The 16,624-nt window shown below is 35.5% G+C and overlaps 1 protein-coding gene across 9 annotated transcripts in view; it reads right to left on the reverse strand.

Annotated features, from left to right (window-relative positions):
* Window positions 1-16,624, reverse strand: part of LOC134047425 (sodium channel protein type 2 subunit alpha) — a 53,031-nt gene that overhangs the window by 17,192 nt on the left and 19,215 nt on the right. For 3 of the 9 annotated variants that reach the window (XM_062498538.1, XM_062498544.1, XM_062498539.1), the window contains exons 11-16: window positions 15,372-15,719; window positions 14,239-14,371; window positions 12,352-12,590; window positions 11,327-11,500; window positions 9,267-9,623; window positions 7,158-7,637 (exon numbers count right to left, since the gene is read on the reverse strand). In XM_062498538.1, coding sequence (XP_062354522.1) covers window positions 7,158-7,637; window positions 9,267-9,623; window positions 11,327-11,500; window positions 12,352-12,590; window positions 14,239-14,371; window positions 15,372-15,719 — 1,731 coding nt within the window. Of the gene's footprint in view, window positions 1-7,157; window positions 7,638-9,266; window positions 9,624-11,326; window positions 11,501-12,351; window positions 12,591-14,238; window positions 14,372-15,338; window positions 15,720-16,624 lie in introns of all 9 variants that reach the window. The other 6 variants (XM_062498536.1, XM_062498540.1, XM_062498537.1 and 3 more) reach the window with 3 other exon arrangements.

Raw genomic sequence — 16,624 nt, forward strand, 5'->3', positions numbered from 1 at the left:
CAGTAAATAATTTTTAAACTGAGAGGCAACTGCTTTTATTACATAGTGTTTTCTTAAAATGTTGCTTGCATCATTCCAATCTGGAGAGCATTTCTAGCAGAATGCTGTAGTAGTAGCAGAGCAAACAAAAATTATGAACTGGCTGAACCATAAGTTTGAAAGTCCTACTGTCCATTCTTTTACAGGAAAATGAAGAGTTCGGTGACTCAGATATTATGCAGTCAGTTTAATATGCACAAAAGGATCATGAATTTTATTACTGAAATTGCTTAAGACTAACAGTTAACTCAACATGGAAGATTAGATATAGCCACTATAAGGAGAGATCACAAATATCAGACAGGTAAAAAATTATCAATAGAACTATCAATTATCAGGAACATCAAAAAGACAACTTTATTTATGTGGGGCACTATGTATGGTGAGATGTATCTTTCAAGTCTCTTCTCACTAAAAATTTGGTAAGTTACATTTACAAAGCTGTAACAATAATCACAGGAGTTAAACTGAATAGAAAAATCCTAAATTGATTCAACAGCAGCTGATACTTGAAATGCAACAATTACATGCCTTATCCCACTAAGAACTCACTCTTCTGTTGATGTAATAGAGTATTTCCTTAGCATGCTGCTCTATTATACCTGAATTTACCCCCAACCAGATCATTATATAAAGAAAAATGTTATAAAAATTATTCAGTAAATTCAGTCTGTAAGAGTCCAACATAATTTGAGAAAGAACAAAAAAAAGAAATTTTCAACAGCATAATTTCTTTTTTCATTTTTGTTATTTTTAACATTGAATTTATTGTATGGCATTATGAACAAAATTTATAAAATTTAGTATGCATCAGAAACAGATAAGAAGATTTTATGGTACAACATTTCAAGATTTTACTGAATCAATTAAGTTCAATTTGCTGGGAAAACTTTTCAGTAACGTTAATGTATTTTCAGAAAACTCATGTTCTGGTATAAAGCAACTGACCCAGGGACTTTGTAGTGATTTCTATGCATTCAACACAACATGACCTGGGAATGGATCATGTTATTGCTATTGTGCTTGTCCACACCTTAATACATGAGAAGACTTTCTGGCACTCACTGTGACTTGCCAGTGTTCACACATATGGAATCCAGCTGGCTAGACTACCCCAGCTGCAGACCCTGATATGTTAGGTACATAGTATATGTCCCAGTTCTTTACCTAAACATACCTGAAAGTTACCTTTATACCTGGTAAATAGCTCTCTGTTTACCAGCATTACAAAAACTGGATTTAGGCTATTTACTTAACATAAATATATTGCCTTTTTAAAAAAAGAACCTATAGAAACAAGCAGTAGCTTTGATCTAATAGTACGTCCATTTTAAGCTTTTTGTTATACCACGATTCTAGATTTCAAAAGGATTCAGTTGTGCAGATTATAAGAGCTTCATCAGGATCAAGCATTAGGCATTCTTCGGGAGTTATGAAGATATAAATTTTCTGAATAGTATGCTAAAAAACTTATTCTCAGAGAAATCTGTATTTCAAAACCTTAGAATGTACATACTCCACACCTCCTTTTCGAAGAAAACAGGAAGGAGACAAAAGTAGTTACATGTTTCTAAAGCAGCAGTAAACTGATTATCACAGAGAATTAAATATTTTTCACATCACATGTACCAACAGCCTTGCCAGTCATGCTTTAGTCAGCAATACAAAACAGTATGAGATACAGATTTTAGTTTAGCTTTCAAGATAGGAAAGCAGTTTGCCTATCAGAGAAGCATTGCAAAAAGCAGCAGCCAAGATTAGGTCAGGAAGTTTTTGACATAATTACTTTCTGAACCTTGATAACATCGCATAGATTCATACAATTCTGCTTCACTTACAGCCAGACCACTTTTAACTTCTAACATTTCTTTGTTCTAAGGATGATTATCTGACAGTAGCTGGACAGCTTTAAGCTTAACATTTTTAACAAAGCCTGAAATTTCATGATTGGCCAGGATGCCACTCATAGATGTTGAAATCAAAATTTAAGGCACTAAAGGAGCAAAGAGCAGGACAGATATAAGCAGGAAGATGGTGCCAAGAGAAACCACTATTTTGATTTTGCTTTCAATTCCTTTCCCCCCAAATACCTGTGAAAATGCTAAATAATGGAAATTAAATTGGCTTTATTTTATCGGTGTTGTGTGGATGACAGTATGAAAATGAAATGGTCTGTGATACAAATGGCAATATTATATCCAAACTATCCAGCCTTTTTCAGTATGGCTATATCACCTATAAAATCTTCAAAGTGGTAGATATCATTGTGATTCCCTCTGGTGTAATTAAGTGGAATCTGGATGCAACTCTTTCTAATGCTTATACCGTTAGGCAGAATATGAGAAAAAAAAAACCAGAACACTGTAAATCAAAGCAAAACAATTTTGTGGTGATTATTGGTTGCAGATACTGCAAAAACCCAGTATCCCTAAATTATAGTTCGCTCTGGACTTCATTGATATTCATAATTCCTTTTATCTACTTATTAACAAGAATTTATTAAATGAAAATATTTGCAAAAAAAGTTGTATGAAAGCAAAAGCATTTTAAGTAGCAGTGGAAATATGCTCTAGTGGGGAAAAGCTCTCCCATCAGAACCTGCTTAAAAAAGCTCTTTAATTCATACAAGCAATAATGAAAGTATATTTCTGAAACAGAGTAGGGGACTGCTGTTTGCAAATATTAATTAAGCAAACATCAGTTAAGTCTAACATGAACAACTTAATATCATCCACAGTGAATCCCAATATGCCAATACAGTGTTACCCATTCACAATACAAAGCCTAAATTCTTCAGAGCATCAAAGGTTTTTAAACAATGAATATTTTTAAATCAAAATAAATCTTATCAGAATAATTATTCTTTACCAAATGTAAGAGGAAAATCTCTGGAGCAAGTATATTTTAATTCCACTGACTTACAAAACAGAAAGCAGCAACTGTAGTGTTAGAAATATTATGGCATTGTTTAATAGGTGAGATGTAAATCACACTGAAGCTGGGGAACCTCCAGAAATTTTGATACAAACTCAGTAGCTTATTTATGTGAATGCTGAACTTTATTTATTACTGATGAGATGAGAATAACTATGTTTCTCAAGGCAGACAATTTTAGCTGTTTGGGGAAGTAATAATTTTTGACCATAAATTGAAGAGCTATAATAAGATTGAATTGGGCTACATCTTGCAATCAGTGTTCTCTTTGCACCTCTACACCTAAATGTGAGCGTAAGTAAGAGCAGAACTGATCTCTGAATGTTTAACCAGCCAAATAACAGTTTTGTATGAATTCTTTCAACCAAATTATGGTCACATGCTTTGACTGCAGAAATTGAATTAATGTCATGCTTAATGGTGCTCCAAGTACTGCACAGTGATCTCCAAAATATCTATATGCTTATACAAGTACTAAAGAAAAGCACTTCTAAAAAAATGTGAAAAATAAAAACATGACAATGATGAGTTTGCAGGTTACCTCCATCATAAGTTAAAACACAATACTATGAAAGTTCTCTAAAACAGCTAGCAGCTTTTCATTATCAACACAATTTACAGATGGACTTGTATATAACTATAAGCTTCTGATGAGAAACATGGCGTATGTGTTACATACTCTGCCTTCCCTCAGAACAAAAGAAAACCCTTCAAAATCAGACTCCTGAATTCTATACCATCAGGATTGGGAAAGGTACATAGCATGCACTGCAAAATACTATTAAAGTATTATGGAGAGTATTGGACCCACGGAAACCTTGGGGCTGCCGCTCTTGCCTGACCCATGCTGTGATGCGAGTCCCGTGGCTCAGCAGGGAGCAGCTGTGCATGTCGGTACTTATTGCAATGAATGGGACAGGATCATAGCTGAAGAGCATGCAGGCCAGTCAATATCTGCTAAAAGGTGATTAAATAGGATACAGAGAGATGTAGAACTTGCTTAGGTAACCTGTGCAAAACTGGTGACACGATGCTCTGCCTCGCTAAAAGGCACCAGAGCTGCCCGCTTGACTGATCCAGCTTGGTTCTACTCCTGTGAGAAGTAAGAATGGTAGGAAATGAAGTTCAGGACACAGCACCTCTGGTTTTTTGCGCTGAATATTGCTTAAAGTAAAATATACGTTATTAATGCGTCTGCAACAGCATTAGGTGATCCCGATTTTTTCAAAGCATTGAAAAATATTTTGTCATTGGAATATCTTGGTGTTATTATTGGCTTATAAGTTACATTTAACATAAATTATTACCCACTATTCTGATTATTTTAACTAATTATTATACAGTCATACATGTACTACAAAATTTTCCATATAAACCATCCTCATAGTACTTAAGAGCCTAAAATGGAAAAAATATATTTATAGTTTCTACACTAAATAGCAGTGCTACAGCTCAGTTCCACAGACCTTTATTTATAGGACAATGGACTCAGCACAGTGGTCCCACAATTATTAATGGCCTACTTCCATTATAAAGTTTTATTTAGTATTTGTTCTCTAATTTCCTTACTATACTGTATTCACCCACTGGCATTCTTATGGACACAGTGTTTTTATAATTAAATTTATTTTAGGTTTCAGTAACTTTTTAGAAAATTCCTTGTTAATTCACATCTACTATGCATGTACAACATTATATGTATTGTTTATACAAAGGCATGATCTAGTTAACGTTTCTATGAAACTACTGGAAGATACATGTTCTACAATAAAGAAATCATCAAACATTATCATGCTTACTTAAAACTTACTAATAAATTATTTTGTTGGAATTCACCTTATGGCCCCATACAACAGTGAATACATGTACTTGGTTGTAGACACAGAAGCAAGCAGAAGCACACAGACATACCTCATCAGCATCTGGCTAATTTGTGCCATGTCCTCACAGCACCTGGATGCCTCAGCTGCCTTCCATCTGCAAATCTGCTAATTGAACATAGCTTGATGGCAGCTCCTGACTTAGACTTTTTCATTTGTAGTGTAAGCAATGAAGTGACTGACAGACCAACTTGGTAGCAGCAGTATCAAATACATAGGAAAATATGAGAGGCCAGAAAGGCAAGGCACATTATGGCACAGCAAAAAAGAGGAAGCCTTGCAAAAGTAGTCAATTCTTTAATTTAAAAAATGCCTTCTTTTCTTATGGATCAATTTCGTTACAAGAGTGCTGGTCATCTGATTAACAAACCAACCCTCCACTATATCAAAAAAACATGGTGGTTAAGAGTATCTAGTGAAGAGTAGGAACCAGGAGTAAGATTTTAATGCTTTTGTATCATGCTTCTGTGATATGTCTGCTTGAAATTTAGGCACTTTCATAAGAAATATGCTCACAATCTTTGCTTACTGCTGTGTCTCTCTTGAAAATCCCTGAAATTGATAAACATTCTGTACAATTTTTCACCTTCAGCATCTGCATTAGTAAGAAATTTTGGCTTCAACAGAGTTTCAGACTTGGCCAGTCAAAACTGCTTGGCACCCACTCACCCTGACTTAATATCCATTTCATTGTCTTATCACCTTATCAGTTTGCAGTTCCTGAAGCACAACAGTATTAATCGCCTCCAATAATGCAATGAAGACACTGGTTTCTTTTAAATATGGTAGGTGGAGTAGAAAGCCTTTCTTTTATGGTGGCAGCTTAATGACTGGAGTTCATGCCTCAATATGGGATAATGCACTTTAAAACTTTTCCTACAGGAAGTCAGTGTTTTTGTCGTCTTGTAGAATAACCCATGGGAATAAAAGAAAGATTTGGCCAATGAAAACAGTCAGCAGTCACATCATCCAGTTATACAGTGAGGTAAGAGATGCACCATTGTCATACTCAGCCCTGCTAACCACCAGTACAGAGGTTTGTATAAAGCTCATCCTCCACCTCTCCTACTGGCATAGTACTCTTGTCCAGTGAAGAACAGAATAAATGAAGGTTAGACTACAACTGATTTGTTCTACACCCAAGTACTGGTTTTGAAGAGTAAGATAAATATTAATACAATCAATCTGAAAAAAAGAGAAAGATTTAATAATAATAATAATCATAATAATGACATTTGTGATAAGAAACAAGAAAATATGACTAAATGTGTAATGCGGTTGGTAAAAAAAGGATTTCAGGTGGAAAATTACTAGTCTCTTACCCATATTTATACCCTCAGATTCAAGTAAGAGAAAATTACTAAAGAAAGCCTTTATGTTACTTTACCCCACAGCATGCAATACAGTTCAAAAATACCCATGCTAATGCTGAGTGAACTAGCATCAGTACTAAGTATTGCACAGACTTACTCCACTTGAGCTGATGTGTCTCCACCACTTTCAGTTGAGCAGGACAAAGCAGTGAGTTAATAATACACACACAATAATAATGCCTTGGCATCCACTATAACTCTCAGTGCTAGCTTGGATTTATCCACTTGGCACCACCTCGTGCCAGAAAGAGGTACATTTTATTAGTCACAGTAGGTAACAGATTCAAGTATCTTAAAGCTTTGAAAATAACAATGAGTAGTCAAATGATAGGATCTTATTCTGGGATGTTAAGCTTTGTAACATTTTTACCATAAGGCCATTACTTCACTTCAGTGGTTCTGCTACCATCAGATGGGTTATTAGGGATTTATATGACATTGTTTAGTGATGCTAGTCCAGTATTCAAATGTACCTATCTATGATGTATATGGATGCATTTTCACTATATAAAAAGGGTTAAAAACACCAGACTGAACTGTTAAAAAAGCAGATTAAAAATAAACTGGTCTAATGAAATAAGCATGGAGAAATTCGCATTAGCCATACACCCTTTGTATGACTTCTGGTATCTAGGACTATTACACTGGTTCCTTTGCTTGTTAAGGGTTTAACTAAATAAAATGAAAAAAAAAATAATTTTCTAAAAACTTTCTTACTTGTCTTGATTATTACTGTAAATGCAATATTCTATCACCACCTTTCAAAGCTCACATCAATCAAACCTTACATCAATTTACCTTAAATAACATTGAGTTTGTATACGTTATTGTAAAGGAATTAAAGAAATATTTTAATTCAACACTAGTAATCTCAGCAAAAAAAAAAAAAAAAAAAAGCATCAAAGTATGTAAAAATTAGAAATAGGCTTACCTCTTTGCTTTCTTCCAGGTCTGATTCACTGCTGAACTCCTCTGTGTTTAAATTTTCAAAATCTGATTCTCCAACAGCAATGGGCACTGTCACGGTGAGACTTGGGTTGTTTATGAATGACATGTAATCACTCTCATCAACAACATATTTTTCCACACTGCTGCCTATGCCACTGGTTGTTCCATTCCCATCTTTGAGATAAGCAAGGTTTTTACCTATGTCTACTATTGTATGGTTGGAAATACAGCTGTCTTTTTTATTGTTTAGATCTTCAAGAGGTTTGATTTCATCTAAAACTTTCTGTTTTCTAACAAAGGCTTTTTGGATAAATTCACGCACTTTTCTCTTCACATAATCTATGCCTTTCTGAATCCTTGCCACAGCAATCTGGAGATTGTTCATTTCATTATCATCATCTGTAGCAGCGAGGTTGTCTGAACTAAACGAACTCAGCAGCAAGGCCAGAAATAGGTTGAGTACCTAAAAGAAAATAAGGAAAAAATTACTCTTATTTTAATGTCATAAAAGCAGTATCATTATGAGCTTTCAATGTGAGATAACTTTTATTTCACAAATAACACTTCGTTTCTACGCACCTTCCTGCTATTCTTTCCCTTTGTAATCCCGGTCCCAAACATTTTATTATTTTGCCAAAAGCACTTTTAGCTGGTTTAACTTCACTAATACAGGTGAAAATCAGAACTGCTCCTTGACTGTCTTGTCCGCAATCTGCAGCAGTGCAGATCTCCTCAAAATGGAGAATGACATAACGAGGCAGAGTACAACATAATGTAGTGATTTATGCAAGCTACATCCACTGCAGGGTTCATAAGCCAGCAGAATGTAGGCAAATGCCAGTCTTCTACAGTTCAACAGACCACAGTTCTACTATCTCTAATTCAGAATATAGTAAAACTTTTTATTTGGCAAGTATATATGAGTCTACCTTGCTTCTGAGCAGGAACATTTTCAATTTCAAGAAGCTATTTCAGACTTTCTTGCATGACAACTTACAAACATAAAAGAGAAAATTGGATTGCATGAAATTATGACAGACCATGTGCAAAACTGATTTAAAGTAATTTAATTAAAATTCAGTTAAATTATATTTGTCAGTTGTTCCTGTTCAAACTTGCAGAATACTTTATAAGATATGCCACAGGACTAACATTAATCTGGTGAGTCTTGGTAGTGATGACTGTGGATAAGCATATTTATAAAATTTGTGGATCATACCAAAAAGAGAAAGGATGCCAGGACTCAAGGAGAAAGAACTGCAAATAAACATAACCATGGTTTATGGAAAATCGGTGAAATTTGGTGGAAAACACCAAAATTAATATGGTGTTTAATTCTGAAGTACTGTTGTGTTAAGGATCATTAAGAAAAATTAAAAGTATATATACAGAAGGTGTGAAAACTGGTAAGGTGGAAGAACTGAAGAAAGTGGCATAGAGGCTGCAATCAGGAAAGCAATGCAGGTACAGAAATTTCATGTGTCTTTCGGGGATGTACTACAAGGAATGCTGAGTGTCAGAAATGAAAGTATGATTATTCCACATTATTCGGTCCTTGTGTCTTTACTTAAAATGTTGCTTGAGAGGAATTCAGAGGACAGTAGCAAAAGGGATAAGCCATTTTCAAATCATCATTTATGAGAAAAAAACTGAAGAGTTAGGTTTGTTTTGTTTCACAGAGAAATGGCTGAAAGTGGAAACACTAAGTTTTAAGTATTAAAAATGTTCAGTAAGCTTTTAAGTATTATAAATGCTGTCATAAAGACCAACAGTTTTCCATCAACATTGAGACAACTTTGTTTACTTGGCTGTAAAAGGTGATTTAAATTAGATTTTTTTTTTTAAAAACACTCTTAACTGTAAGCATAATTCAGTGCTGATCTTAATAAAGAGGTTATAAGCTTACTGAGATTTAAAAGTAGACATTTTTTAAAGATAATCAAGGTATATTTGAACTTGGTGTACAGAAAGGGCAAGTGAACTACATGATTTCCTCAAGTCCTTCTCTAGTCATCACTTCAGATTTCTAAATCATGAAAAACAGGAGATACGTTCAAGCGTTTTTTTAAAAAAATCCCCACAGATTACATACCACTAAATTTCCAATCACCATGACCATCATGAAGACTGTAAGGCACATGGTTTGGCCTGCAACCTCCATGCAGTCCCACATGGTTTCTATCCATTCTCCACACAGCACTCGGAACACAATCAGGAAAGAGTGGAAAAAGTCATGCATGTGCCATCGAGGAAGTTCACAGTCACTGGAGATCTTGCAGACACATTCCTTGTAGCTTTTCCCAAACAGCTGCATCCCAACCACAGCGAAAATGAACACAATGATGGCCAGCACCAGGGTCAGATTCCCCAGAGCCCCCACTGAGTTGCCAATAATCTTAATCAGCATATTTAGGGTTGGCCAAGATTTTGCCAATTTGAAAACTCGAAGCTGCAAAACAGAAGAAAGGTATATGGTTCTTTGTTATCTAATTGTAATGAAATTGCTGCTATACATTTCATATTTCAGTTACCCTGTGTCTTCATCATGACTCTTGTAACCTTTAGAAGTTTTAGTTATAAAATTTCTGTTTCCAGTTCTTTGTACAATACTACACATCAGCAGCGTTAAGTCCTGATTCAAGCGGTAAGAAATCAAAAACAGTATCTCTATGCTCTTTTCAATTATATTGAAACTATCACAAAGACTCCAATTCAGACTTTTACTCTTTTGGCAACTTTAGGTATTTATAAAGAAGTTGTACTTGTTAAAGCAGTTGGACAAAACAGTCTTTCTCCTTTAAACTCTGAGAAAATATTACTAAAAGCAAATGAGCAGATATGAAATGTGATCAGATTAACAGGACCATAAGTCACTTCCAGGTTCTTTCATCTTAACAGTCAGTGAGATGAGGAAATGGTTTTCCTAAAAAGAGAAACAAGCTAGAGTTGTTAATGACAGACATATAAGTGACTTTCAAGTATCTTTAACAATATATTTTCTGCCATTTAAAATAGATGCAATGTGTCTTACAAAGCTTGTCATGCAACATTGAGGGGGAAAAAAACAGAAGTATTACATTAAGTACATCTTGAAACAGACAAAAATGAAATTATTGGAAAGATACAGCAATTGTTCAGACAATTGAAAGAGGGGAATACCATAATGAATATAAAACTAAATATTGTTTCATGTGATTATTTTATGTTTTATAAAGAAAACACATAAATAGCAAGTTAAAACCAGAATCTACTACTGAGAGAGAAGTCAATCCAACCAGATTTTAGACTTTAGGCAAAGCACAATATAATGCTATGCAGAGAACCAGAAAACATGTATTTAAAACACCTAATTTTTTAAAGGGAATGTATTTAACTTTCATTTCACGTTAAATATCTATTTTTTAATTAAGGCAGAAGTTGAGCTTGATGACCAGGAACTCTAGGTTCATGTCTCTCACTGCATAGGTCTTTCAAAAGAGGATTTGGAAGCTGAATTGCTTGCTAGCCTAGTCTGCAGCAAGACCAAGTTCCTGTTCCTAAAAGAGGTATCTAATAACAGACAGAGACACTGTCGTGACTTCTGAACAGAAAAGATGTTAGACAGCAGATAGACCCTTGCCCAGGATGGTATGGAGAAGGCAGGTAGGGATGAAAAGCCCCTGAACAATGAAAAATCTTAACACTAATCTCTTTTAAAGCAAACCAATAGAGACAATTGGTAATGGAAGTATATAAGCTAAAATTGTCAAGAAACTTTTATTAATTAACCCATTTAGCAAGCAATTTACTAATCCTCAATCACAGGTAGCGAGGGCCCTGTGGTTCTTGCTTTTATTTACTCCCTCATCTAGGGAGAAGACTCTATGAAATACTTCTATTATAAAAGTTAATCCTTTAAGCATACTTTCAGCAAGAATAGAATTGATGTTGACAATATCTTGAAGGAGAAATAGACATTACTAAGATAATATGCAAAACTAACTTGACATAATATATACATGCCATCTAGTGAGTATGCAATTTAACATTTTGTAAGTTATGAAAAGATCTCCTGTCTCAGCCAAATATTTAATTTGCAAATAAAAACGCTAAAAATATATATGTACGAATACAAAAATGTAATATAGAAACATATTTTAATAGTGTATTTACCAATCGGAATGATCGAAGGACGGACAATCCTTCTACATTTGCAAGGCCCAGTTCCATTAAACTAAGACTCACAATAAAACCATCAAAAATATTCCAGCCTTCTTGGAAATAATAATAAGGATCCATGGCAATTATCTTGAGAAACATTTCTGCTGTGAAAATTCCAGTAAACACCTGCAAGGGAAACACAGTTCCTTACTCCAGTTCAGGAAGAAAATATTTTAAAAGCAAAAGTAATGCTAATTTCAGCAATAAATTAACAATAAATCTGAATATACTCTCTATATTTCCATACACTGGGATTAGGAATAAAATTAAAATTTGAAGCTTACATATGCATCATGATGTTTGGGCTCCAAAGAAGAAGAGGTAAATGGGAAAATGCAGTTCTTATCTAGACTGCTAAGATGTATGTACGCTGATGCACAGAACGTAATCTGATTTTAATGCTCATTTTTATATCCTTAGAGCTCATCTTTGCCCTTAGACTACCTTTTTACTTCTAGGGATAAAGATAATTTTTCCAATCATAAACTTATTTCATTAAGAAAAAAAATATACAGAAAGTTGAGCAGAACTGTTCTTCTTCAGGATGGTCCATGGAAGACACCATCAGTCTATTTCATCATTTCCTTACATATGTCATGATTACTGGATCTTTGCCTCTAAAATTCTTTGAACACCTGGCTCCTTAGGAGGTCTTAGTGAGGAGCAGAATGGGTGTGGGAATAGAAGTGAAAGTTCTTATGATTTGTAACTATTCATCAAGAATAAAAAAAAATCCTTTAATGAGCTTCAGTGACAGAAGATGAAGATTTTAAAAAGCAAAATGCATACTGACTCAGTAGATCTTTACTCTAAAGTAAGAGTGGCGAAATTTACAAATGTCAGCATCTTAAATTTAAGTTCACCAATCCCAAACCTCTAAATAGACAACTCTTTCTATTACGTGAATGTGCATAAGTCACAAAAGAATTAAAGAAAAATGCATTTTACATACATGGCACATCATGTGAAAGACTTACAAGGTTTCCTACTGAAAGCACACCACTAAACTGTTCTGTCATTGGGTAGTGCTCCATGGCCATGAACAGGGTGTTGAGGACGATGCAGATGGTAATGGCCAGATCAACAAATGGGTCCATCACAATCAAATTTACAATATGTTTCACTTTCAGCCAGGGAGTACAGCAGTCCCAAATCAAACAAGTGTTAGCAAATTTATACCAGCAGGGTGGACATTTCTGTCTGGATTCTTCCAGTTCTAGAGAGAAAAATGAAAATAACATTTTAAACATATTTCTCTATTCCAGAATTGTTTGGATATTTCCTTGAAGCCTAAATGCTCTTTTTCAAGGTACTGTTGAAAAACTGTTGATATTTGGGAGCTAAGACTGCTTTCAGTTAAAAGAAATTGCAATTTAAAGTAATATATTAAAATAATAATGATACAAAAAAAAACCTACATAAAAAACCCAAATAAACCAAAAAACAAAACAAAACAAACAAACAAACAAACAAAAAAACCCAAACAAAAACAGCTATACTAAATATTCAGTAGATACAAGAACCATTTACAAGCTAATCCTGTATAGAATGCAAAAAAGAAATTTTTCTTAGAAACCTGTCATAAGGCTGGGTGATGAGATTGAAAGCAGCCCAGCAGACAAAGCCTTGGGGTTATTGGTTGCTGAAAAACTGAGTGTGAGCCAACAGTGTCAGTCACAGCCCAGAGAGCCAATATCCTCCTGGGCAGCATCAAAAGCAGCATGGCCAGCAGGCTGAGGGAAGGGGTTCTCCTCCTCCTCTCCAGCTGGAGTGCTATGTTCAGCTCTAGGGTTCCCAGCAGAAGAGCAGGTTCAGAAGAAACCACAAAGATATTCAGGGGCCAGAACACATGGCCTATGAGGACAGGCTGAGAGACCTGGGGTTGCTTTTTCCTAGAGAAGAGAAGGCTCCAAGACCTTACTGCAGCCTTCCAGTATTTAAAAGGGGCCTGCAGGAAAGAGGGAGAGGGAACCTTTATCTAGGAATAGAGTGATAGGATGAGGGTTTACAGTTTTAAACAGAAAAAGGGTAGATTTAGATAAGGTAGTAGACAAAAATTCTTTACTGTAAGAGTGGTGAGGCCGTGGCACAGGCTGCCCAGGGAAGCTGTAGATGCCCTACTATCCCTAGATGTGATCAAGGCCAGGATGGATGGGGCTTTGAGCAATCTGCTCCAGTGAAAGGTGTTCCCGTCCATGGTAGGGAGGTTGGAACTAGATGATATTTAAGGTCCCTTCCAATAAAATATTTTAAAAATTCCTCATGAAAGATAAGCATTTAGAGCAAGCCTGAAGTCAGACAAGTATTTTGACAACATTATGGTCCACATTTGCACAACTGCTCATTATTACCTTCCAGTTTTCTATTTTGGGCACAGTCATTTAAGCCTCAACATAATGTTTCACCCTTTCTTACAAATAGCTGCTTAATTCCATGATTCAAAGTAATTGTATTTAGCCTTACAGAAAGAAGTACATGATCCCTCCTTTGTGAAACAGCGAGTCTATTGAATTGGTAGAAGGGGATTGTTCTACTCAACAAGCATAGCCATTTCAGTAACCTAAAAAGAGACTACCCCAAAACATCACTAGAGAAAGACTACACGGAGTAATTGGTTAGGCTTGCATTTAAATTGGAAACTTGCTGCTTCTACCTCAAACCTACCAGTATATGGCAAACCTGACCCTTTTTCTAAATATATCAGTCACAAATTAAAAAAAAAAAAAATCACACAAAAAAATCACACCCCTAACTCCATATAGAAATAGCTGCCTTAGAACATCTTACTACTTATTGCATCACACTTTTAATAGTACTTTTAAGGCACTGTCACACACACAAAAAAAAAAATCTGTGTTACATACCTTCCATTGTGTTTGTAAGCATGCTGGCTATACTCATTGCTCTTTGCCTTGCACTAGGGTCTGTTAGGTAGTCCATAGGAACATGGTAAGAACTAGAATGTCTCTTTCTTAAGTCAGTTTCTGTAGTAGTGCCCTGAAAATAAAACACTGATGAAATAGCTAATTGATTGTACATTTAATAACACTGTATGTTACTGTAGGGCTCTACTGGTTGAAAGCAATGCTGTCCCACACCATGCTCCTGTTATACTGAGGCTTCACAACAGATTAAGGTATGCCTGACTCTCTATAGAACAAATAGTCAAACACTGCAGTACATTGCTCTTGTGCCTGAAGAATATGTTTTAAAAGTATTTTGCTGAAACAGGGCTGAGATATTAAAACAGCTTTCAGACTAAAAAATGTTCCACAGTGCATGTCAATGAACTTTGCTGCAAATATCTTTCTATTTAGGCAGTGAAGTCTTTTTCTAAACATGAAAATGCACAGCCCACACAGCTAGCAGTAAAGGAACTAAGTGTAAGTGCATTTTCTCAAGATAACTCTTAATTTAGAATAAACTGTGGATTTCCTAGCACATTTTTCAAACAAATGAAAAAATATTTTGTAATGTTGACGTAAAAAAAAACCATAGAAAAATTAGCTATATTGCACGAACACTATCACAACCCTTGTAAGTTGTACTGCCAGGATAACATCAAAAGGTTCATGTATGGACAGCAGAAAGCTGATATATTTCATTAAGTAAATGTAAATTTTTTTCCCATTTTGATATTTTTCTGATATACAAATACAGAACCATCCAGTTAAGTCTAAGCATAAAGAATCAATGAGTGTAAAATTAGACAAATTAAATTTATTCAGTGGTTCACTATGCTGTTCTGCTAATTTCCAGTCAATTTGGATGCATTGTCACATATTTAATTAATGAGAGCTGGACAATTTCAGTTGATCATTTAGCTTATAGCTGGAATACATGAAAGAAACATTCACTGCTTAGCCAGAAAGGTCATCATTGCCATGTGACTACATCCTGTGGAAACAGTGACTGACGATACAGGGAGAGAACATCATGCCTGAGCTATTGCAGACTTTCTTACATTGCTAGCAGTGGCTGCTTTATCAATCATCACCTCTGGCAGAAGCTGTCCTGTAGGCGATGTCAAAGCTGGAGGCCCACCAACTAAAGAAACCACTCCATTGCAATCCACGGTGCTGTGCATCTTCCCATTTGCTGGAAGTGCAGGCACTGTTCTGGATGACCTACTGGCCTGGCTAATGTTACTGTTGCGCCGTTCACCGTGTCTATGAGGAACAAAGAGAGAATCTCTTCTGCTCTCATTGTCTTCAAAAGTGCTGTGCTCGTCATCAGCAAAGTCATTTTCTGATCCCACATCCTTTGCTCGACCTCTGAAGCTGAAAAGACTTGTTCTGCTGTTGCGCCTTGGGGAAAACAGGGAGCCACGAATGCTCAGCAGAGACTGCAGGTAAATAAAAACAATTATCAGATGAAAATCCTTTGAAATACAACATTGTCATACAGAGGAAAAATCCACAATGTCTTAAAGGGTAAGGTCATCTACAAAGAAATGAACTGGTACAGTCCCCCCCCCTAACACACTCCCTTTTGGGTAGTAAACAAAGAGCACATAAGTGACAGACAAAGACTAGTTATTTTACTGCTTTGGATATATGAAATCAATCAGTTTAATTAGAGAAAAGAAACTGCTTGACAGAATTGTTTCCTCTGCTATTCTGCCTATGTTATTACCAACTGTTCATAAACTGAATAAGTATATCTAGACACTCTTTACCCCAGGCTGGCATTAATATGACAGGCTGAGTAAACAAAATTCTAGGCAAATTTTCTGTGACTCAGTCTGCACACAGAAGTCACGCCCAAATACTGCCTAGTTTAAAAACATACATATCTTTTCAGGTACTAGTCAAGTAGGCCATAAGAGGTTTCTTATTTCTTTTTAAAAGGCTATCCTGAATATGCAACAATTTGTCTGTAATTTTGTATGAACAGGTTTCCTAATCTTCATCAGTTTACTCATAGGAGTACATGTTCTGCTGTTGTAGGATCTCCAGTATTAGAGACAAAACAATGCTCTAATCTTACAATTAATTATACACGTTCTTAATTTTAATTCATATCAGTAATTGCCTTGACTTGATTGGTATTAGCAGCTGATTTCACCCAGGACCTCCATTAACAGAAGAGATGATACATAACGAGGCAGTGTCTTTGTTTCTCTTCTGCAACTTATCTTTGTGGACCTGATCCCCATTGTACTAGGGACTGCAAAATGCAGAACAAAAGGACACTCCGCAAAGAACTTATCATGTAAATGTAACACAACAGATGGATACAAAAAGAGAG

Source organism: Cinclus cinclus, chromosome 9 (genome assembly GCF_963662255.1).
Source record: "Cinclus cinclus chromosome 9, bCinCin1.1, whole genome shotgun sequence".
NCBI lineage: Eukaryota > Metazoa > Chordata > Aves > Passeriformes > Cinclidae > Cinclus > Cinclus cinclus.